Source organism: Ipomoea nil, unplaced genomic scaffold (assembly GCF_001879475.1).
Source record: "Ipomoea nil cultivar Tokyo-kokei standard unplaced genomic scaffold, Asagao_1.1 scaffold2144, whole genome shotgun sequence".
NCBI classification, from domain to species: domain Eukaryota; kingdom Viridiplantae; phylum Streptophyta; class Magnoliopsida; order Solanales; family Convolvulaceae; genus Ipomoea; species Ipomoea nil.
The window spans coordinates 1,489,568-1,514,646 of NW_017618572.1; the positions used below are offsets into that span (position 1 = coordinate 1,489,568).

Below are 25,079 nucleotides of genomic sequence, written 5' to 3' on the forward strand. Positions count from 1 at the left end.
ATTATGTCCAAAGTGGGCAGATTCCTTGTTCGCACCGGCATTTGGTCCTGTCTGCTGAACCATTGAGTCACCGTGATTTACAACTTCCCACAATGCTCTGTCGGGTCGGAGTGTGGGGGGCCCTTGGGGTTGGGGACTCAACCTTTGGGAGAAGAATTACCTATTTAAATACGCAAATTCTTAATATACTTTAAAGTACTTATTTTAAAAAAAAAAAAAAACATTGGGCATTATCCCAATCGCGCAATGCGCGTAAAAAACTAGTGTGTATATATATATATATATATATATATATATATATATATATATATATATATATATATATATATATATATATATATATATATTGATTAATCTGCCGAGGAGCAGCAAACCCCTGAAATCATACAAAAAGACTCTCTACCAAAAAAAAAAAAGAACACTTACCATCAATTTCTTTAGGTATTTAGAATCAACACACCCTAAAAAAAATTATTTTTTCACAGTTAAATCAATTAGATAGAAAATCCAAATTTGTTCACAGTAGAATAGCTAGGACCCATATACATATACATGTATGTATTTATGTATGTATATGAAAAATACATTTTTATGTACTTAAGTTTTAGTTTATTTAAACTTATTTTTATTTTTCAAAATTTTTCCATGCAAAGCTATAAGTCAGAGTTAAGCGACGTGTAGTCATATTATTTTGTACATGGCAAGGGTACATTACTAATATATTAGAGTTAAACTATCTCTCCGTTGTAATTTTCAAAAAAAAAAATCTCTCCGTTGTAAATATAATGAAGTTTGTCAAAATCTTACAAATTAAAGGTCTCACTATTCCTAAGCAAAATAGTACCCCTTCAATAGTTAATCAATAAAATTTCTTTCATATATTTAGATTGTGTCAATCATTTTTTGTTAATCTTAAACCTCAGAATTCTTACTTAAGTGTCAATAGATGAGGTAAATTGCGAGTTGCCTAAGCAGGAGTCTCCTAATCAATTCATGTCATTGACTTTGCACACAAGAAAATTCATCTCCATGCTCCGGTCAATTCAACTTAAAGAGCTCGATCTCCATTCTAAAGAATCACTAGAATGGTGACTTTAGAACATGTGGTTCACGCCAAACACCTTGTACTTAGATGACATGTAGTGACCTCTCACATCATGAGATTGAGCCCCGGTGGAGGTGTTGTTGACTCTTTGTGCTTCATTAGGTTAAAAAAGTGTATTTGAACACATATTACAATGTAATAGAGTCAGTAACATTCAAAGAAAAAAAAAACATGTGGTTCACTACATTTTTCTTAATCAATAAAAATGCCAAGTCAATCATAAAAGAAAAAGTAAAAAGTCAATAGTACCCCTCCAACTATAAACTTCCTCCCACTATAAAACCCCTATCATCATCACCCAAAACTTGCATTCCACCACCACTCCACGCAAAAACACATAACAAAGAAAACTCTAATCTCCGGCCGACCACTCGAAGATGATGACGATGAGAAATGGGTCTAGGGCGACACTAGTCGCCGTGTGCATAATGGTGGCGGCCATGCTCATCGCCAAACCGGAGCTCAGCATGGCTCAGGAGGAATGCAACACGACGGATCTGTCACCATGTGGGCCGGTGGTCATGTCTGCGGCGGAGCCGCCGCCTTCGCCTCAATGTTGCAGTATCGTGAAGCAGCAGAGCTCCCAGTGCCTTTGCGAGTACATTCGCAACTATCCACAGTATGCTGATAATGCTACAAAAATTCTTAGGGCTTGTGGTGTGGCTGCTCCTACCTGTTAAACTATATATGCCTCAGATCAGCTCTATCATATCCTATCCACCATTATAATATTCTACTTCAGTTACGTTATTCAATAAATAAAGGCATAAAGCCTACCCATCTTAATTGCAGTCATGGCATCTATCTATAAGTATTACTTTTACTTCTACTTGGTGTTATTACTAGCTATGTATATCATCATAATTATTATAAGTATTATAAGTGATGGATTTAATTAACCCGGGGGTGTGCCCGAATCAATAAATCCGGATAAGTACGTAATATAATAAGAATAATAAGCGAATAATATAGAACGATGTCGTAAAGGTCGCTGGGGACCGTATATTATATTAATTGCCGTAGTATTTGGCTGTTACAAAGATTCGATAGGACAAAGTGTGTACTAAGTGTAGAATATGTAATGAATCGCCCTTTGTTAGGACAAGGAGGGGGGTTTTTATACAAGCCAAACCCCCCAACCACCTCCCCTTAAATTGGGGGTGGTTAGATCTCAAGTTTAACCGGGCCCGGGTGGACCGGGTCGGGTCGGGTCCCGAGCTCGGGTGGTGCCGGGCTCGCGTACCAACCCCGACGGGAGAGCTCGATGACATAGTCTCCTAGGACTTTGTTGAAGAGGCTAACACACGGGGAGGAGGGGACTCACGACGCGACCGACGTCAGGAGAAGACGACGGAGGACTCCCAGCCCCCGAAGAAACGGGCCATCTACGTCATCTTTGGGGGGGGGGGGGGGGGGGGGCGAGGGAGGAGACTCGCCAGCCGAGCGGAAGAGATGGGTGAGGAGCTTGTACGTGGGGGAGATCACACGTACCCCCACGAGAAAAAACCAAAGAGGGAAACCATCACGTTCACCGACGCCGACCTGCCAGATGGGCCCCTCCCCCACCGAGACGCCCTGGTGGTCAAGCTGGACATCAACAACGTGGTGGTGCACCAGGTGCTCGTAGACACAGGTAGCTCGGTGAACGTCATGTACTACGACACGTTCACCCAGCTGGGACTCTCAAGAGGGCAGTTGGAGCAAGTACGGACCCCCTTGTCTGGGTTCACGGGGGACTCAATTGAGACGGAGGGGTCGATCAATTTGGAGGTGGAGATAGGCACCCCACCTCACACCAGGAGGTGGGAAGTCGAGTTCGTAGTCGTGAAAATCAGCTGCGCCCACAACATCATACTCGGTCGACCCGCCCTAGAAGACCTCAGGTGCGTAATTTCCATGGAGCACCTGTGCCTCAAGTTCCCGACGCCAGCCGGGGTCGGGGTCGCCCGAGGGGACCAAAAGGTAAGCCGCAGCTGGTACTTGAAGGCGTGCCGCCAAATTGGTCAAAAGGACCTCCAGGTACATACCATCGCCGAGAAGGCATTTCGGGAGGAGGTAGGTCGACCTCGGGCCGAGCCCGTGGTCAAGACAGAGGAGGTTATCCTCGACCTTAGCTGACCTGACCGGGTCGTGAAGGTAGGGGTCAGCCTCCCGGCCGAGCTCCGGGCACGGATAATCAACACCATCAGGAGCTACAAGGAGGTCTTTGCATGGGGTCCCGAGGATATGCCGCGCCTCAGCCGAGATGTGATCACACACAAGTTGGCCGTCAACCCCCTCGGTCAGGCCAATCCAGCAGCACAAAAGGTACCTCTCCGCCGAGAGGAGGGAGTTCGTCAAAAAGGAGGTCGACACACTGCTGGAGATTGGTCATGTTAGGGAGGTCATATACCCACCTGGCTGGCTAACGTAGTCCTCGCCCCAAAGCCGCCTACCTGGAGGATGTGCGTGGACTACACCGACCTCAACAAGGCCTGCCCTATGGACTCCTTTCCCCTCCCCAACATCGATCAGCTAGTGGACGAGACTGCAGGTTGTGCCCTTATGAGCTTCCTAGATGCGTTCAGAGGGTACCACCAAATTTTTATGGAGGAAGCCGACGAGGAGAAAACAGCCTTCACCACGCCGGAGGGGGTCTATTGCTACAAGGTCATGGCTTTCGGACTGAAAAATTCGAGTGCCACCTACACCCGAATGGTGGCCAAGGTGTTCAAGCAGGTCCTCGGCCGCAACCTCCAGGCCTACGTCGACGATATGATCGTTAAGAGCACCGACGCCGACCTCCACACAGATGACCTTACCGAGGTATTTTCAATTATGCAACGCTTCAATTTACGGTTGAACCCCAAAAAGTGTACATTCGGGGTGCACGGGGGGAAATTTTTGGGGTACATGGTCTCGAAGAGGGGCATTGAACCCAACCCCGACAAGGTCAAGGCCATCCTGGACATGGAACCTCCGAGGTTCCTCCGGGAGGTCCAGCGCCTCAACGGGCGGTTGGCAGCCCTGGGCCGTTTCCTTTCAAGGTCGGCCGAGAAGTCCTTGCCGTTCTTTGGAGTCCTCAAAAAGACTAAGGGCTTTGAGTGGTCCGAAGAGTGCCAGAAGGCGTTCGAAGACCTCAAGACATACCTGATGTCGCTCCCCCCCCCCCCCCCCTGGCCAAACCCGTTAAGGGGGAGGTCCTATATCTATACCTGGGCATCTCGCAGGCCGCGGTCAGCTCCGTGCTGGTCCGGGACGACGAGGGGGTCCAGCGGCCCATATATTACACGAGTCGAGCTCTACGGGGAGCAGAAATCAGGTACACACCCGTGGAAAAGGCCATTTTCGCGGTAGATGTGACGACAAAGAAGCTGAACCACTACTTCCAGGCCCACCCCGTGCAGGTCCTCACCAACCAACCGCTAGACATAGTATTGAGGGCCTCGGGGTCGGCCAGCAGGTTGGTCAGGTGGGCCATGCGGCTGAGCCAATTCGACATCCAGTTCAAGCCCTGACCCGCCATTAAGGGGCAGGCGCTGGCTGACTTTATAGTCGAGTGCACTGCCCGGGAGGCAACGGAGCGGGTCCGGGATGAAGACGAGGAGTGGTGGACCCTCTCAACGGACGGGTCCTCCAGCATCAAAAGCTGCGGGGGTGGAGTCGTCCTCATAACACCGGAGGGGTTTCGGGCCTACTACGCCCTCCGTTTCGCGTTCAAGTTATCCAACAACGAGGCCGAGTATGAGGCACTCTTGGGGGGGCTCCGCCACGCACTAAATATGAGGGTGGAGAAGCTCAAAATCCGATGTGACTCTAGACTCGTGGTGGGACAGGTCACAGGTGAATTTGAAACAAGTGATGAAAGAATGAGGAGGTACCGGGACGTGGTGCTCCAGCTACTGGGGCAGCTGATCAATTACGAGGTCCTACAGGTACCCCGAGACCAGAATATGGATGCTGACATGTTATCCAAGCTCGCCCAAGGGGCCCCGGAACATATCTCAAAAATAGCCCGAATTGAAGATTTCAAGAGGTCGAGCCTGGACGCCTACCCGGTCCTACCCGTGCAGATCTGACCTCTCTGCTGGTTGGACCACCTCAAGGAGTACAAAAAGACAGGTACGCTACCTCCCGACGAGGTCGACGCCAAGCTGGTGAAACGGCGAGCCCCCACGTACGTGGTCATGGAGGACACGCTCTACAAGAGGTCCTATAACGGCGCCTTGCTGCGCTGCCTGTACCCAGACGAAGCCAGGTCAGTCATGGAAGAAATCCACAAAGGGACCTGTTCAGCCCACCAGGGGGCCTTCGCCATGTCCAGAAGGGCCATCTTACAGGGGTACTTTTGGCCCAAAATGGCCAAGGAGTGCGCCGACTACGCCCGGAGTTGCGAGACCTGCCAGCACTTCCAAGTCGCCCCCAGCCGACCAGCCACGAGCTACACCCCCATCAGCTTAGTCATCCCCTTCTCCAGGTGGGAAGTGGACCTATTAGGAGCTCTGCCCATGGGGTCGGGAAAAAGGAAGTACCTCATAGTAGCAGTGGACTACTTCACCAAGTGGGTAGAGGCGGAACCGCTGGCAACCATAACAAGTGCCTGTTGCAAGCACTTTGTGTACAAAAACATTTTGTGCCGTTTTGGGGTCCCGATGCAACTCATCACCAACAACGGACGCCAGTTCGAGGGGCAAGAGTTCGAGGGGTTCTGTGCAGAATGGCACATTACTCACAGCCGAGTGGCCGTGTGCTACCGTCAAGCAAATGACCAGGTGGAAAATGCAAACCGCACCATTGTGGGCGGCCTGAAAAAGAAACTGGAATCCGCGGGGGGAACGTGGGTGGAGGAGCTCGACGCCGTTCTTTGGGCCTACCGCGCCACCCCCCGGAGGGCTACTGGGGAAACACCTTTTTCCTTAGCCTACGGTTTCGAAGCCCGAGCTCCAGCGGAGGTAGTCATACCTTCCCGGCGGGAGGAGGACTACGACCCTGACACGAACGAGGAACACCATAGAATTGACCTCCACCTGATTGATGACAGGCGCGAAGCAGCTGCGATCCGAGCTGAAAACTACCAGAGGCAGACCAAGGCATACCACGATAAGCGGGTCTGACCCCGCTATTTTCAAGTAGGTGACTATGTGCTCAGGAGAAGGGAGGCGAGCCAGCCCCAAGCTGGAGGAAAGTTTGCCACTAATTGGGAGGGCCCGTACATTATAGCAGCCGTGGTCCGCCCGGGCAGCTACAAGCTCAAAACTCCCAAAGGAAAGATGATAGTCAGGGTCTGGAACTCAGAGCACCTGCTAAAATTCTACCTGTAGACCTACCCCGTGAGAGGTGGGTCTTGGCATTGCTATTCTAGGAGGAGGACCATTCCCCTTCCCCAATAATGTCTTAGTGAGCGACAGTAGTCGGAATAAAATCGCATGTTACGAAATACATTGTGCGCAGGACCTTTTGTTACAAAGTGGTTCTCATGCATTTTCTCTTCCTTAAAAAAAAAAACAAAACAAAACAAAAAAAAAGGAAAAAATCGTGAAACAGGGGGGAACGAGTGCTCACTCATGTCTTCCCCCCCGGGGAACCTAAGGGGGCACGAGGTCCGGCCTTGTGTACTAACCCCGACGGAGGACGCACCCTAAGGGGGCACGAGGGCCGACCTCGCGTACCAACCCCGACGGAAGAGCCCGGTGGCACAATCCGAACGCGCACCCTAAGAGGGCACGAGGTCTAACCTCGCGTACAAACCCCGACGGAGGAGCCCGGTGGTTTGGTCCGGCAGGACTGGGCCCAAGCGGTTTGGCGCACCCTAACAGGGCACGAGGTCCGACCTCGCGTACAAACCCCGACGGAAGAGCCCGGTGGCGTAGTCCGGAAGGACTTAGCCCGAGAGGCTAACGTACCCTAAGGGGGCACGAGGTCCGGCCTCGCGTACCAACCCCGACGGGAGAGCCCGATGACATAGTCTCATAGGACTTTGTTGAAGAGGCTAACACACGGCAAAAAAAAAAAAAAAAAAAAAAAATGGGCCTAACGCACCTCGGCACAACACCGGGGTGCACCATGGTCGCACCACGGCACGTTGCCGAGGTGCACCTTGGCACCACCTCGGCAGCGTGCCGAGGTCTACCTTTGCCACACCTCGGCACGCTGCCGAGGCCCACCTCGGCGAGCTGCCGAGGCCCACCTCGGCGAGCTGCCGAGGCCCACATCGGCAAGCTGCCAAGGTCCACCTCGGCTGGTGCCGGGGTGGCTAAAAAAAAAAAAAAACGCAAGTATACCGGCTCAGGACACCTCGGCACAAGGCACCACGCCCTCGGTTCATGACACATCGGCCCAAGACGCCTTGGCATAAGGCACCTCGGCTAAAATTTGGAGCTTGGAATTTTCCACCTAGGGGGCTCGGGTCAGCGCACGGATACTCTCATTCGTTGACTCCTACTCGCAACGAAGAGAGTGGGGGACTCATGATGGATATATTATACCCACGACCCGACCCGGGGTAGCAACACGGACCTGGAACACCTTGGTGGAGCCCAAGAGCAACACGGACCCGGGGCACCACGGAGGTGCCCAAGAGCAGCGCGAACCCGGGGCACCACCGAGGTGCCCAGGAGCAACATGGACCCGGTGCACCACATTGGAGCCCAGGAGCAACACGGACCCGGGGCACCATGGAGGTGCCCCGACCCGAGCCGACCTACGTGGAGTTCGGGTCGGGGAGCTCGGTCCTACCCGAGCCCGGCACCACCCGAGCTCGGGACCCGACCCGACCCAGTCCACTCGGGCCCGGTCAAACATGAGATCTAACCACCCCCGATTTAAGGGGAGGCGGTTGGGGGGTTTGGCTTGTATAAAAACCCCCCTCCTTGTCCTAACAAAGGGCGATTCATTACATATTCTACACTTATTACACACTTTGTCCTAGCGGATCTTTGTAACAGCCAAATACTACGGCAATTAATATAATATACGGTCCCCAGCGACCTTTACAACATCGTTCTATATTATTCGCTTATTATTCTTATTATATTACGTTCTTATCCGGATTTATTGATTCGGGCACACCCCCGGGTTAATTAAATCCATCAATAAGTATTACTTGGTGTTATTTCAGTTTCGTTACTCTATCTTTATTTCGAAATCGATCAAAGAAAAACAAAGAGTTAATTCCCAAAAGAAAAACAAAGTGGTCCTCTGTGATGAAGGATGAAAAGTAATGCCAAGGGCAGTCTTGTAATTTCCTATCTTTTCATTTCTGTTATAATCGTTGCTTAGCTTCATATACAGCTGGCAGCTGTGACTTTTGAATTTTAAGTCAAAATGAACTTCCGTTAATTTTGCGTTAAGTTGGTGTTAAAATGAAGGGTAAACTGGAAATTTACAGGGCATTTGGTTGAAGGAATTTTTAATTCCCTTCCCACTTAATTCCCACCTAATTCCAAAGGCCACAAAATTCCCTTGTTTGGTTGAAAGGAATTGCAATTCCCCCATTTTCATGAAATTAAAATCCCATGTCCCCCCTGTTATTTTAATTCCTGGCATTTTAGGAAGAAAAAAAGATAGTGATGAGTCAAAATTACCCCCCTTTTTTTTTTTTACCTAAAATTAATGCTTGACAACAACAATAGACATTTTAGACTTTATACTACTTATTCCCTTTTAATTCTCATGTATACCAAACATTGGAATTGAAATTCTCGATAATTCTATTCCTGTCAACCAAACATTGAAATTTAAATTTCCACTTTATTCCCAGTAATTCATCTCCCATGGAATTATAAATCTTTTCCCACATAATTCCTCATCTCCAACCAAACGCCCTGTTAGATTTTGCACTCCAATTTAAAGCAATCTGTGATTCCTTTTAGCAATCTGCACACATATTTCTTCAAATTTGGTTTTATGTTATCCTAAATTTGGCAATTTGCAATATAATCAAAATGTGGGATAATCAACTAGAACGCCAGAAATCTTTGCCTTGGGAAGTTTGTGGATGAAGTTGAAGATTAACTTTTTTTGGCCTTCTAGTTGATTATCTCACAGTTTGATTGCAGATTTAGGAGAGCAAAAATCTAATTTGAAGAAATATGTGCACAGATTGCTGAAAGAAATCACATATTGCTTTAAATTGGAGTGCAAAACCTAAAATTTCAATTTTACCCTTCATTTTAATACCAACTTAACGCCAAAGCTAATGGAGAACCATTTTGGCTTAAAATTCATATGACCATTTTGGAGAAATTAAAAGTCAAAGGACCAATTTGAGAAAAGGTCATAGTCAGAGGACCATTATATTTTAGGAATTAACTTGAAAAACAAATTATCCATTATTAATAAAATAATAATATATTGCCCTTAAATTATCACGACAAATTTTATTAATGGTTAAAACGATATCGTTTTGAATATTATTCATTGATCATAGTTGATCTCACATATTTTCATAACAAAGTGAAAAAACACAGCACAAATAAGAGAAGAATATGAATTTGAATATAAACCTTATCTTTAAAAATTTTCAAAATCCATATTTTTGGTCAACTTCTCAAAAGTTGTGTACATCCAAAAACCTGAAAAAAATAAACAATTAACTGAAACAGCATAAAAGTATAAGACAAAGTACTTGAGAAACTTTTACACACATATATATTTACACGAATTAACACTAATTGAACACTATTAAAAATTAGATCAACACTATTAAAAATGAATATTTTTCACGAATTAGGACTAATATTAAAAAAAAAAAAAAAACAGAACAACAATGTTCACTATTCCTCTTGGTCATGGAATATGCATCCTTTTCATTTGGTTATCTCGCTGTCTCTCATTTCTGGTATTTCATATGTGCAGAACCTTCAATACATGATAAAGGTTAAAATTCTGTTAACCTATAATTAACTTAAAAAGAAAAAAAAAAAAAAAAACACACACACACAATGTTCACTATTACCTCTTGGTTATGGAATACACTTTCTTTTCATTTGATTATCTTGTTGTCTCTCCTTTCTGGTATTTCATATGTGCAAAACCTTCAATACATAGTAAAGGTTAAATCTCTGTCGTTAACCCATGATTAACGTAAAAAAATATATATATAAAAAAAAAAAAAACAATTCAGTAAAAAATGTGAAATAGGCAAAAAAAAATGTTTTGTCCTAAAAAAAAGCCACAATAGAAAAGCTATGTGTGTGTGCATGACTACACATGAAGGTCTGCCTGATACTTCTCTACATGCATGTTCCCTTGGAACATGAGCATGAACAAAATTTCACCAGAGAATAATAAGACAATAACTGAATAACATAATAAATAGTTATTAGGTAATAAGAAACAAAAAAAAAAAAAAAAAAAAGAAAGATGTTAAAACAATCTACTGAGAATCAACTAAACAAAAAAATTAGTAAAACTTTGCCATCACGGATTATATTAGATTACATTAATATAAAAAATTTATACCTCTTTGTCATGAAAAACACAGTCCTTCAACTTTATGCTTTCATTGTCCTTCTTATCACGAATATCATACGTACACACACCTTACCTTGATAGCACTACTTGTTCTTATAGGGGATAAATCATTCGCCATAATGAAGAGAGGTGCCATGAAGTTCGAAGATTATATATGCAATGTAAACATACCATGTAAATTAAGCAATGTTGTGTTGTATACTTGTATTTGAAACTGTAAAGTGGGAAGTGTTTTTATAGTTGGGTTTGGAAACATTGAAGAGATATGTGATTTAATGCTGTTTTTTTCGGATAACAAAGAGACAAAATTCTAAAGAGTGTGAACAAAGTAATCAAACAATAAATTTTTATCAATATGATAACCAAAGGGTTGGAGATCGTAAAGGCACACGTCTGTTCATTTGTATTCAATATTAAACGATTGCATTAAACAACAAAACTGACAAATTAAAAAAAAAAAAGAAGCTATAAATGACGGGAGGAAATCATTTTACACTACTAATTCCAAAATGGAAGATGTTGCGGCTATTTTATTTTATAGTAAAGATAGAGATAATAATTGTAACAATAATTGCTTACCAAAATAATAATTGTAACACGCATCAAACCATTTGGTTATATTATAGTTATAAGATAAGATAAGATAAGATTAATTATCCTGCAATTTAATGATAATTTTTTTTGAATGCTCTGACTCTATTATAATGTAGTATATGTTCATAATTACTTTCTCAACATACCAAAACACAAAGAGCTAATAACACTTCCATTGAGACTCGAACTCACAGTCTTTAAATTAGTTCTGAAAATTTAAAATAATATAGCATAAGCTGAAAGTACGAAAATAAATTAAAAGTAATTAATTAATTCTTTAAAAACATTCTAGGATTTAAAGCCCATCGTTTTCCTTCCGATGACCTGGCACATGGGAACGAGAGTGGGGTCCACTTCGATGTAGTGTATTTCAATTATTAATTTTTCCCCTAAATCTTATCCCATCCAAAATATCAAGTTCAAGCCCATTGGCCATGGTACACTACTCCACCACAAATTACTGTATCAACTATAAAAAAAAATACATTATTAATATATTAAAAGTATATTACTGGTGTACTGAATATATATTATACAAAATAATATATTTTTAGTATTTAAATAATATATTTTTTGAATATATTGTACATTGTTAATATATTAAAAATACATTATTTATATACTGAATATACATTATTTAATAGTATGGTCCAAACAATAATGATTGCTCTTGCATTTCTTTATCCACTTTGAACGACGCCGTCTGACGCTTGCAAATGCTCTCACCCAAAACTTTATCCACCCTAAACGACGCCGTTTGAAGCTTGCATATTCTCTCACCCAAAACTTTATTCACAGTGCTGGCTGAACTGTAAGGGATCTAATCTATCTCATACACTGAAAAAACTGCGCTATTTTCTTTGATTCTGCGAAGAAATCCAATCAAACCAAATGCTTCTTCTACAAAGCGCCATCCAAACCCTACCCTCTTCTTGCTTCAAGCATCACACTGCTTTTCTGCTGCCAAAGTCTTTGTTTCCCAGTCTTGATTTGAGGTTTCATTTGGGCAGCAGTCCCAGAAAGGCCTCAATTTTTACTGCCAAAACAACAACTCGGGCCACTCTGTTTGAGACCCCAGTGTTGTGGGCTGGAAGAGTTGCCATCTTCTATGCCCTCCTCAAAGCTGGCTTGGCTGGATCTCCTTCTAACCCCATTCTTTCAGGTAATCACCTCTCTATGGAATAACTCCATTTTTCAAGATTTAGATTATGTAGTATCATTTTTGAAGTTTGGCATTTTTTAAAAATGTTTTTATGTATGGTTTGCTGAATTGTTAATGGGTTTTTTTTTCTTCTGTAGATTTTGAGAATGCTGAGGCTGATGATTTGGGTCTTGCTAATTGGTTTGATCAGTTCAAAAGAAATCCAGGTTTGTGGCCATTCTTGATTTGTGTTTTTTTTTTAATTGTTTAATTCTGCAAGTTGATTAGTTTGCATGTTGGCCATTGGGTGCAATATAGCTTGCTAGTGTGTCTTTGATGCCAATAAAAAGGATATGAAATTTGTGCACCTCCTATTAATGTCTATTGAGTATTATTCACTATTCAGTGAGATTAATTAACTGTTCTTTTTTTGGTTGGAACCTAATGATCACTTTGTGAATTTAAAGAAAAAAAGAACACAGGAAAAAGGTAAGTGTTTTAAGGGGAAAGCTTTTGTGTTGTAAAAGGTTTTCCAATTTTTAGTTAGTATTGGTGGAAAATGTTTTAGATACTGTTTTCAGATGCTCACTTTACAGTAGAGTTTACTCAAAGTAACTGTAAAATCTGCCAGATAAACCATATTCGCCTTACCGAAGGGAAAAAGAAACAAAAGAAACCAAATATCAAGTTAATGACAAACAAATACACCCATAAACAAAGAAGAAACTGATTTGAATGTGGTCGTATTTCAGCATTACTAGTTACTAATGATGTATAATGTATTATAGATTGGAACTATTTTAGGCCCCAGATGTGGAAACCATATATTCCTACTTTAACAGTTCGATTTTTCCATGGAAAGTTGAAACCATTGCCATAAACTGGTAAGTTGCAAGCTTAAAGGGTAATTACCTCAACTTATAACTTTTTCACGATGAGACTTCCTATTCAAGTAAGTGATATGGAGTAAAGATTGGAATGAAATTTGGGTTCAATACAGTTTTATAGGGGATTAGGGGTTGGGATATTTTGGGAATATATGAAGTGAGAAAGATGCAAATGTTATGAACAAAGGACTGAAGTTGGTAAAGTTCGGTTCCAAACAGAAATGATAGGAGGGAAGCAGAGAAGTTTAGGGGGATAATGAGAAGAAACTAGGGAAAGAAAACAAAAATTCATTGAATAATAATTTCTGAAATCCATTACACGAACCATAGCTGAAATAAAAGGAAAACACACAAAGGAATCTACACTAAATCCCTAGGCTAGCGGGTTGACTTAGATTTCCTCAGCTGGAGTAATCTGCCATGATTTCTCCAGCTCCAACGAATAGGCGCAGAATGACATTTTTGGACTTCTTAGACTAACAATGCCATCTTCATTAGTGGAAACCCTCTTAAGTTTTGGCATTATTCTGGCTTTGTTTTTGTCTCATGCATGTACAAAGGGGTTTTTCTGGATAAATCAAATAAGAACAATCAATTTGCACATAGTTTGTGATGAGATTCAAACCCAGCAAGTCCAATGTTCATTATTGGTTCTAGAAGGCCCAATAATGAGAGTCCACGAAGACCTTCAAAATAATACTCATATATGGATCCCAAGTTGAGCGCAGTATGGTATGACCCATCAAGACCATCTCAGAATAGCTTGAAATGGAATGAAGAATCATGTCCCTTTAATTATGTTTGACTTTTGCTATTTAGTATTTTTCATTCCCTTTTTCTCCAAAAAGGTTGAATCCTCAACCCCAAGGGCCCTCCACACCCCGGCCCGACAGAGTATTTGGGAGGATGTAAATCACGGTGACTCATAGCTCAACAGACAGGGCCGATGTAAATCACGGTGACTCATAGCTCAACAGACAGGGCCAAATGCCGGTGCGCACAAGGGATCTGCCCACTTTGGGCATAATCCCCACAAGTGCCGCTGCCGAGTTTTGAACCTTGGTCTCTTATCCCAAACACTGCCTACTAAACCAGTGAGCTATAAATAGAAGTCTTTCGACCTTTTTCAACTGGTTGTTGAATTGATTTACTTGAAGACTTATTTGTCTTATTTTGTTCATCTTTTCTCCATGAGAGGTGAGAGAGAGAATTAAATGTTATTCTTGACTCTTGAGATGAGAATAATCAAGCTCTTGTGAGATTTAAGAACGTATTTCGCCTGAAAGGGTTGATTGAGAGACACCAGCTTTCTTGGAGTATGGTAATTGTTGCATTAATTTCTTGCTATGATGTGGTTATGCCAATGTTCTAAAGCTACGTGAACATTAACTTCTTTCAAACTCACATTCTCGATAAATGAGAAAAGTGGAAAACATCAACTTTCTTTCTTTGAACAGATAGGGAAGCTGCTGACAGAAGGAAATTAGTAAGCAAATGGCATCCAACAACTAAGGGGACCCTCAGACGCAATTACCGGATCCCATCAAAATCTGAAGGGAAACGCCTTCTCAGAGCCGTTGCTTCCTTACTATCAGATGATGACCATTTTAGAGATGCCACTTCTCACAAGGTAATACAAAATTTTACGCTTCCCATTTTCTTTACTACTTCGCTTCGATTTCACATTACTGAAAAAACAGCGATTTTGTTAGCCAATCAGTCAAAATATTACATACAGAACTCCTCGTTTTCTAGGGTTGTCAGATAAGGAGGGAGAGTGCTCACGGAGAAAGCGTGTGTTGCAATAACGTGAGAGCTCTGTTCGATGAGCTCCCAACCCCGCACCTAATTGTAGAGATCACGCCTTTCCCTGCTGGACCTCTAACAGAAAACGACTATACCAAAGCCGAGAAAGTGGAGAGGGTCCTGAGATCCGGCCCTTCTGTTTGAAGAACAACCACTGTGTTAAAACTCTTTGGTGTGTACTGTTCATTTGAATCACTCTGTATATATCCATATCTAGCATCAAAACCCTTTAACCAGTATACAATTTGGGGATGTTAACTATCTTTACCAATTACCATGATGCATCACATCAATTCCTAGTTTTCTGTTGTCTATCTGTCCTCTTGGCAAAAGCAAACGGATAAAAAATAGACTACTCATTAGTAGGATACAATTAACATATCAAAGGTAGGTAGGATCAATAGTTATTGCATGGACCACGGTTTAAAAACGACGTCATTTTGTATACAAAAAATAAAAATTTATGCGACTTGTTGTAATATACATTTTTATAACTCATAATATACATTATTCTAAAGCATAATGTACATTATTCTAAAACGTAATGTACATTATATTATCCTAGAAGTTTCATTGTAATGTACATTATTCTTACTCGTAATATCTAACGACGTCGCTTTGAACCTTGATCTACACAGCTGCGTGGACCATTGTCCACACAATAATTTGTCAACTCAACTAATTATACCATGGACCAGCATTGTGGACCTTGGTCCAAAATGACATTCAGATTATGTGTTTGCAGAATTACCGTTAACAAGATTATGTCTTGGGCAAATAAATTGAATACACATAATATGTTAACTACAGACACATAATATGTCAACTACAGACACATAATATGTTAACTGCATGCACATATTATGTATCTGAAGTTAACAAATTATGTGCCTTCAATTTATTTACAGACACAAATTAATTACTGATACATAATTTTTGGATTGTATTGTGGACATTGGTCCATTGCATGATATGATATGACAATTGGATCAACTCTCTCCAACCCCTATTTGCTGCATTCAATTCTATAACATTGTCTAGATGTCTGAATTATTAACACAGATATGTCCTTCATGGAATCATGGCAATGGGTTGTCCATGGAACCCACCAAGATATACATAGTTAACTAACTTATATAAGGTCCCAAACCAAACATGGATGTAGACATGTACCAACTTGGTACCAAGAACTAATCTTCAGACCGGTTTAGATGCAACCCATCAAGATTGATTTTGGGTCTGTACCCATCAATTCAGAAGTAGTAATGGAATGGTAGCTTGGACCTTAAATAGAGGTAACTCCACCAGGACAACTTGATTGTTTTGATGGCAGTTTATACAATTATATACAAGTATACTTTCTTTTTTTTTTTTTCTTTTTTTCTTCTCCCAAAAAGGCCGAATCCCCAACCTTAATGGCCCCGACCCGACAGCGTATTTGGGAGGATTTTTTTTCTTTTTTTTCTTTTTAGTGTATCTAATGAGGGATGTGAGTAATGGAATTTAAACTCAATATTTTGGAGTTACGCTCCGAACCCCACATAAATACATGCACTTAAAAGAGGAATCTCAATGTAGGTTTTTAAAGGAGTTTTTTTACTATGTTAGAGGACAGAGAAAGTGATATGGCAATAGAATAAGAAAAATCAAGTTTTTTTTTTTTTGCATAAACTGATTTTTTTTTTTTTTTAAAGATTACAACCGAAGCACACAAGTGAGAGGCACATATTGTGCCCGCTAGGTGCATCAGAATGGTCGTCAACTATCAACTCGTAACCACACACTCTTCCCTTACTATTTTTTTTAAAATTTTTATATTTAAATTTCGAGTTTAATTTGTTTTTAAAAATTTTAATGGTATTAATTATTGATATATTTAATATTTAAAATATTGTGTTCATTATATTCTAAATGTTAATTTGTTCTATACACAGTTTTTGAATGTAAATTTTAATTTATGAAATTATATTTTGATTAGTTTATGAAATTATATTTTATAATTTAAAAATTATTATTTTTTATTTTAATTTATTTTTATTAAAAATTTAAATTTGAAATTATAATTATAAAGTTAAAATTATTAACTATAGAAAAGTAGATAAAATAATAGATCAGATGATGCTTTTAAGTATAGGGCTCACATAAAGTGAAGAAAAAAGGAGAATGATCGAAGAGAAAATAAAGTAAAAGATTATATGATGATGTGGATAAATTAATAAGCCTATAAAATAGAGATACACTAGTACAAAGGAGCACATCAACTATACATGTACAAGTGTTTTCGCTGCACCTGTTAAGGTGTTACAGGTGCAGCGGATGAGGGTGACTAAAAAAGTGTGGGCTTTAAAGGGTGTCGTGGAAAGCATACGATTTTTTTTTAATAAACACTTTTCGCGACACCCTCAAAAGAGAGGGTGTCGCGGAAACATTTTTCTTAATAATGACTTCCCCCGTCGCGGAAACAATTATTTTTTAAAAAATATTTTATTTAAATTTTGAAAACTACCTAATTTTATTTATTCAAAACTCTATACAGAATTTTCCAAAATCAACAAATCAACACAAAAATTTACAAAACTAATAATAGCAAATTAAGCTATCTATTCACAATGATTTTCAAACCAACATTAATAACTATCGACACAAATTAAACATCATCACAATATAGTTTGTAAACTATATATACTTCACAATTAATAATCAACACAATGGATTGCCACAATATACTTATACTATCAATACAATAATAGCAATCAACACATTTGGGTGCTTATTGACAAGATGTTCACGCCACTCTTGAAATCTCTCCATCTCGTTGATGCAATTTTCAATACCATCTGCTTCTTTGTATCATCTTGAATGCAAAACTGTTTTTGAATAACAACAACGTAAACATAAGCAATGACAATAATTGACAATTGACAGTTAATATAAAGTTATTGGATACCTTAACATCTTTCCAAATTGTATCTTTAAGCGTATGATCTACATTGGGCCAGATGTCGATGTTGATATCCACTTTAGAACGAACCAAAGTCTCCAATGTATGTAAGATGTAAACTTCTTGGAATATAATCCAATCGGCCTATTATATTCATCAAACTGAATTGAAACTTCGTTTTTTGCCTTTTTCTTTTTCAAGTTTTTGCATGTTATGGGACCCCTTTTTTAGGTGCGAGAGGAGTTTCTTTAGGGTCTGAACCAGAAGTTTCTCTAGTTTGATCACTCATAATTGTCTATATATACCTGCACATGCAAAACAAAATATATATATCAATAAACATGTTATATATCATTTCAAGTCCAATAAAATATCAAATAAAAGTTATTGTCAACAATTTATTAATCTTACAACAAAAAATTATGATGTCCGATGGTCAACCCAGAATCCTTCTTCATGATCACTATGCATGTAACTAATTTCAAGGTTATCTTCCTCTGAAGGTAAAAACTGAATACCAATAGAAAATGGATGAGTTTCATCAAAATGATCATACTCTTTTTCATCAACATCTCCAACACCAGTAATATTTCTTTTGCTTTGTAAGACAACTGACTACTTATTATCAACAGGATCAGGAACATAAAACACTTGTTTTGCCTGAGATGGAAGTATGAATGGTTCATCGTGATAACCCAATCGACCAAAATCAATCAAAGTAAAACTCAATTCATCTATCCGAACGCCTATTCTATTATCAACCCAAGTGCACCGGAATAGAGGAATTTTAAATACATTGTAATCAATTTCTCAAATTTTTTCAATCACACCATAGTAAGGCATAGCAACATTAATCGATTTAGTATCTTTTGTAGGAACCGTTGGTAGGAAAATAAATAATAATCAAATAAAATTGACTATTATTTTCTGGAAAACAAGGGAAGGAAAGATGGAGAAATTTGGCTAGTGTTTGGTGTTGGGTTTTTGCAAGAGTCAAGTGAGCACTCTTTCCTTAAAACCTTATTTGCCACCTCCCAAAGATGCTAGGAGCGTTGTGGCCTAGGCTTCCCAGGATAAACTTGCTAGTGATTCAATGTTTGAGCACTCAAACAAGGAATCCGGCGAGCAAGACACGGCTATTAACACAGGAGGCTAAAGAAGGAGTAGAAGCAGAGAGGTTTTGAGGCTAAAAATTGAACTTTCGTGTTCTATATTTTCTGCGTATCAAACTCTACTGCCCAACTCCTCTTTATATAGGGGTGAAGGATTTAATAGCTTTTAATAGGGCACTTTAAGGCACCCCCCCCCCCCACTACACCTGGTAACAGCAGCCATTACCATGGATTTCAATTCAAAAATAAAGATTGGAATTAATTCAAAGAATTAATTCCGTAACAGTAGAATTGAACACCCAACGGTCACATACTGCACAGGTTCGTGTAGGCCGAAACTGAAAGTTTCGGCCCTAAGTTTCGGCATAAGGCCGAAACATGGTGCCCACATGGCCGAAACTACCATGTTTCGGCCATGATTCTCACAAGGCCGAAACATTTAGTTTCGGCCATGATGGCCACAAGGTCGAACTTGAGTGTTCAGTTTCGGTTCCCAAACCGAAACAAGTTACAGTGGCATGTTTGGAAAATAATACCGAAGTTTGGCATAACTTAGCCCGCAAGGCCAGCCAATTTTCAGACGACATCCGTGCCAAATTTCTCCATCTTTCCTTCCCAGGATAAACTTGCTAGTGATTCAATGTTTGAGCACTCAAACAAGGAATCCGGCGAGCAAGACACGGCTATGAACACAGGAGGCTAAAGAAGGAGTAGAAGCAGAGAGGTTTTGAGGCTAAAAATTGAACTTTCGTGTTCTATATTTTCTGTGTATCAAACTCTACTGCCCAACTCCTCTTTATATAGGGGTGAAGGATTTAATAGCTTTTAATAGGGCACTTTAAAGCACACCCCCCCCCCCCCCCACTACACCTGGTAACAGCAGCCATTACCATGGATTTCAATTCAAAAATAAAGATTGGAATTAATTCAAAGAATTAATTCCGTAACAGTAGAATTGAACACCCAACGGTCACAGACTGCACAGGTTCGTGTCAGTTTCGGCCCTAAGTTTCGGCACAAGGCCGAAACATGGTGCCCACATGGCCGAAACTACCATGTTTCGGCCATGATTCTCACAAGGCCGAAACATTTAGTTTCGGCCATGATGGCCACAAGGTCGAACTTTCAAGTTCGGCCTTGTTCAGTTTCGGTTCCCAAACCGAATCAAGTTACAGTGGCATGTTTCGAAAATGATACCGAAATTTGGCATAACTTAACCCACAAGGCCAGCCAATTTTCGGACGACATCCGTGCCGGCGCGCGCGAGCTCGAGCTTGAAATCAAGCCTATCTCGTGTAGTTGGAATTCGATTTGCACCCCCCCCCACCCCCCCCCCACCCCCCCCCCCCCCGCGCGCGCGCGCGCAAGAGAGCCTCTATGCTATACAATTCTACAAGCTTCAAAAGAGCTCTTGTATATAGGGGGGGGGGGGGGGGGGGGAATCTTCATTCCAAAGCAATGTGGGACAAAAGCTCACTTTTTCCCTTCATTTTCCAACTCAAATGGGTCTACATTGAGAATCAATATCTCATTCACCCATTATCCGTTTTGAGCGTACAATATATCAATCTCTTCGTCTCACTACGAAGGATCCGAATCCACTTTAACCAGACCCAAATCGGAAGTGGACCCCACTGATAATTGTACCACAAAATAGCCACTTAACATGCCATTTTATGCCATTTTAAGCTATTTTTTCCAACATCTTTAACACTTGAATAATCTTTTGATATTGCTACTAATGCAACCCCATTATTTTTTACCGCACCCTTTTCATCTTGTCACTTGGTATAAAATGTATATCCATTTATATCATAACCTTCATAACAACTCACAAGCATAGCAGGTCCATATGATAACCATTTGATGGTTTCACTGACATTATTTGGCACTTGAGATAACTCTTTCATCATAGTATCTTTGAACCATCTTATGAAAGTACGATTGTGTTCAATGGTCACCTATCTTTCACCCTTTGAAGGATTCTGTTGTTGTCTTATCGTGGACATGTGTTGGTCCAAGTACGGATGAACCCCAGAAAAGTGTTCCAATACGAGATGACGTGCCTTATCTAGTTATCTCACAAGTTTATATGTGGAAGAACTATTTTTAATCCAATAGTACCTTTCCCACCGAGTCTTCATTCATGAAGAGGTTTGGGAATACCAATAGACTCAACATCAACTAAATAATCAGTACAGAACTCAATGACCTCTTCAGAACCATAACCTTCAATTATACTTCCTTCACGTCAGTATCTGTTTCTCAAATATCCTTTCAATATTCCCATGTATCTTTCAAAATGATACATATATCTTATAAAAACCAGACCAATGATCTTAATTTTCCTAACCAAGTGAACAATCAAGTCCACCATAATATCAAAAAAAAAAAAAAAGAAAAGAAAGGCAGAAAATAGATTCAAGTTGACACAAAGTAACAACCCCTACACAGCAGCCTGCATATAACTCATTTATATCAACAATTTTATTGCAAATAGCATTGAAAAAGAAACAAAGTTTTGTTATAGCTTGCCTAACATGTTTCGGTAAAATATCCCGAATAGCAACATGTAACATGTGCTACATTAATAAATGACAATCATGAGACTTCATGCCAATCAATTTAAGGTCTTTCATTGACACAAGTTTTTAAATATTCGATGAATAACCGGAAGGAACCTTGACACCATTTAAATAGGCACAAAAACTTGTTTTCTCTTTTTTTTTTTTTTTTTGGACAAAGTATAACAAGCTGGAGGTAAGTATGCCCGTTTTCCCGATTCTTGTAGTGCTAACTTCTCACGTATTCTCATTTCAACCATATCATTTCTAGCTTTAATACCATCTTTTGTCTTTCCCTGAATGTTCAACAGTGTTCCAATAATGTTGTCACAAACATTCTTCTCAATATGCATCACATCAAGACAACGTCTAACTGCTAAATGCTCCCAATATGGTAGATCCCAAAATATAGACCTCTTCTTCAAGAAAGTCTTCTGAGTAGTCTTACAAGTTTTTCCAAAAGCAACATCAACATTTTTAAAACGTTCATGAACCGCATGTCCAGATAAAGGCAAACGAGCTACTCGAGTTTTTTTATTTTCCATTGAAAGATTTTTTCTTCTTTCGATAATGATGACCAATTGGGAGAAATGTCTTATGACTCATGAACACATTCTTTTTAGTGTTACTCAACCATAGATCGGAAGTTTCATCTTTACAAATAGGACATGCCTTAGCTCCTTTAGTAGTATAACCTGATAGGTTACCATAAGCTAAAAAATCATTTATGGTGCAAACGATCATTGCACGTAAGGTAAAACTACTTCGACTATAAGCATCATACACTGGCACACCTTCATTCCACTACATCTTTAAATCTTCAATAAGTGACGCTAGATATACATCTATGTCATTTCCTGGCTGTTTAGGCCATGATATTAACAACGATAACATGATGTATTTCCGCTTCATATACAACCAAAGTGGAAGATTGTAGACTACTAAAAAGACATGCCAAGTACTGTGTCGACTACTCATGTTACCATGAGGTTTCATTCTATCAGTACACAATCCAAGTATAAAATTCATGTTTTCAGTACCGAATTTAGGCCACCTCCTATCAATATTCCTCCATTGTGGTGAATCAGTTGGATGTCTTAGTTTTCTATCGTCTTTTCTCCCAATAACATGCCATTGCAAATTTTTTGCCTCCCTTCAATTAGCACACATGCGTTTAAATGTTGGTATTACGGGTAAATACCATAATACTTTCGCTGGTGGACCTTTCTTATTTCCACACTCATCATCAACATTTTTCCTTTTATAACATGATGACCCACACTTTGGACACATGCATGTCTTTGTATTCTTTCCAATACAATACAATCATTTGGACATGCATGTATCCTCTCAATATCCATACCCAACGAACACAACAACTTTTTTGCTTCGTAGGCTGAATTTGAAAGTTCATTATCATTAGGAAGCATGTCTTTTAGTAGTTCTAATAATCCCGTGAAACTCTTATCACTCCATACATTCCTTGCTTTTAAATTATATAATTTAAGCACAACAGATAACTTAGTATATTTGGTACACCTATAGAATAAAGGTTTTTGAGCACTGTCAAACAAACATTTAAATTCAAGAAGCATTTCACTAAAATCTCCATGCACATCACGCATCATTTCATCTATTCAGTTATTGATTTCATCATCTTCATCATTGCTAACATTTGTTTCATTATTCTCCTCATTATCTGCCTGAGTTTGACTATTTGCTTGAGTTTAATTTCACTCTCTTCATGAGTTTCACTATCTACATGAGCTTCATTCTTACTAACACTTGTACTAGGAGGTAAGCTTTTACCATGCCATATCCATTGATTGTACACTTCCTTAAAGTCAGGCATATCAAATAGATATCCACTTCATTAGAACTACGATATCTTCCGTCTTTTAATTATATTTTCTTCAGCATATTGTATAAACTCTTGAACCCCTTATATATATATATATATATATATATATATATATATATATATATATATATATATATATATATATATATATATATATTGTCAGGCCATGAGGTGTTCTGAGCAAGCCTTAACTATAAGAGGCCGGCCCAATTAAGGAGCAAAGTGCTTGCTAGATTGGTTTTTTCATACATTTGAGTGTAGTGCATTTGTCATACATCGAACTCCGATTCATATCTATCCAATTGGTATGATAGTACTATGAAGATCAGATGGATACTCGATTATGGACGCATTTAGAAACGATATTAGCTAGGTAGCACCAAAATCAAATTAGGTATGTCGTAATCAAGATACTTAATTCATCAAAATACCTAGTTTATAATCAAAGAATATATATCTGACTCAACCAAATCAAATTAATTCATCAAAATACCTAACTCATCAAATTATATAATAAGTAACACATCAAAGTCAATCTAATTCATCAAACGGCATAATTCATATGAAGTACTCAATATATATATATATATATATATATATATATATATATATATATATAATCAAATTAATGTCTCTAAATACATATTTAATCATATACCTAATTCATCAAAATACCAATTTCACAAAATATATTATACAATTATAAATATGAAAAATAAATATTAAAAATAAATTTCAAAATGTAGCAATGAAAATATACTTGTGTACATCACAATATATGTAATATAAGATATTCTATATTTGAATCAATATTGAGTGTAATTTCATTTTTTTAATGTAAAATTTTATATTCAAGTAGCTCTATCTCTCATATTTTAAGTCAATATGTGGCTAGGATAATATTCAATTATTCTTTGTTCTATTTGTGCTCATATAGACTAGTTATGATTGAATAGTGGTCACAACTTCCCACTATTTGCTCTCTTTTATGTACTATATATAGGCTGTATTTCTCATCAATAACAACAACTGATTAATGCTCACATAGCCTTTACATGGTATCAAGAGCCAACTATCTCCTACGAAAGTTATTGTTTTTTCCTTTCTTCGTATCAATGGCTTCATCATCCAGTGTTGCCACTAATGACATTCTTCAAATCACTGCTACATCTCATTTTCCTATAAAACTAACCACCACAAATTTCTCAGTATGGAGGTGTCAAGTACAATCCACACTGATTGACCTCAACCTCCTTGGTTACATGGATGGTTCTTTAAGGAACCAGCCAAGTTTTCTGATGCTACACAAATCACCACGAACCCGGCACATTCAGTTTGGTTTCGCCAAGAGCAAATTGTCGTTAGTGCTCTTCTAAGGAGTTGTTCTGACACATTCAGTTTAATTTAATTGTGATTTTATTAATTAATACTATTTATTTCATATACTTAGAAATAATACTATTTTAAATTGTTTGACAAACAAATGATTTATTTTCAGAAATTTTAAAAATAAATATGGCACAATATAGCACAGCAACAATAAAATTCCAAATAAATGCACAAACATTAGATTTTTTTTTTTTTTTTAAAAATCAAATTTAGCACAATATAGCAC

General features: G+C 39.5%; 2 protein-coding genes and 1 long non-coding RNA gene across 3 annotated transcripts; 2 read left to right on the forward strand and 1 right to left on the reverse strand.

The window, feature by feature from the left end:
• Positions 1–1,485: 1,485 nt before the first annotated feature.
• On the forward strand, positions 1,486–1,785 carry LOC109148600 (non-specific lipid-transfer protein 2-like). Its single transcript, XM_019296333.1, has one exon. It carries the CDS (start codon positions 1,486–1,488, stop codon positions 1,783–1,785), a length of 300 nt encoding a protein of 99 aa, XP_019151878.1.
• A 10,140-nt stretch (positions 1,786–11,925) lies between these two features.
• On the forward strand, positions 11,926–15,297 carry LOC109148879. The gene is made up of 4 exons (XM_019296642.1): positions 11,926–12,314; positions 12,452–12,520; positions 14,638–14,810; positions 14,936–15,297. Exons 1-4 carry the CDS (start codon positions 12,044–12,046, stop codon positions 15,128–15,130), a joined length of 708 nt encoding a protein of 235 aa, XP_019152187.1. The 5' UTR covers positions 11,926–12,043; the 3' UTR covers positions 15,131–15,297.
• A 7,848-nt stretch (positions 15,298–23,145) lies between these two features.
• On the reverse strand, positions 23,146–23,426 carry LOC109148722. The gene is made up of 2 exons (XR_002048849.1): positions 23,383–23,426; positions 23,146–23,341 (listed from the first exon to the last, which is right to left on the reverse strand). It is a non-coding gene; the product is annotated as an uncharacterized LOC109148722 (long non-coding RNA).
• Positions 23,427–25,079: the final 1,653 nt, after the last annotated feature.

Coding starts and splice junctions, on each gene's coding strand:
- LOC109148600 (XM_019296333.1), top strand. CDS start 1,486: ATGACGATGAGAAATGGGTCTAGGGCGACACTAGTCGCCGTGTGCATA.
- LOC109148879 (XM_019296642.1), top strand. CDS start 12,044: ATGCTTCTTCTACAAAGCGCCATCCAAACCCTACCCTCTTCTTGCTTC. Junction 12,315..12,451: donor TTCTAACCCCATTCTTTCAG/GTAATCACCTCT, acceptor TTTCTTCTGTAG/ATTTTGAGAATGCTGAGGCT. Junction 12,521..14,637: donor TCAGTTCAAAAGAAATCCAG/GTTTGTGGCCAT, acceptor TTCTTTGAACAG/ATAGGGAAGCTGCTGACAGA.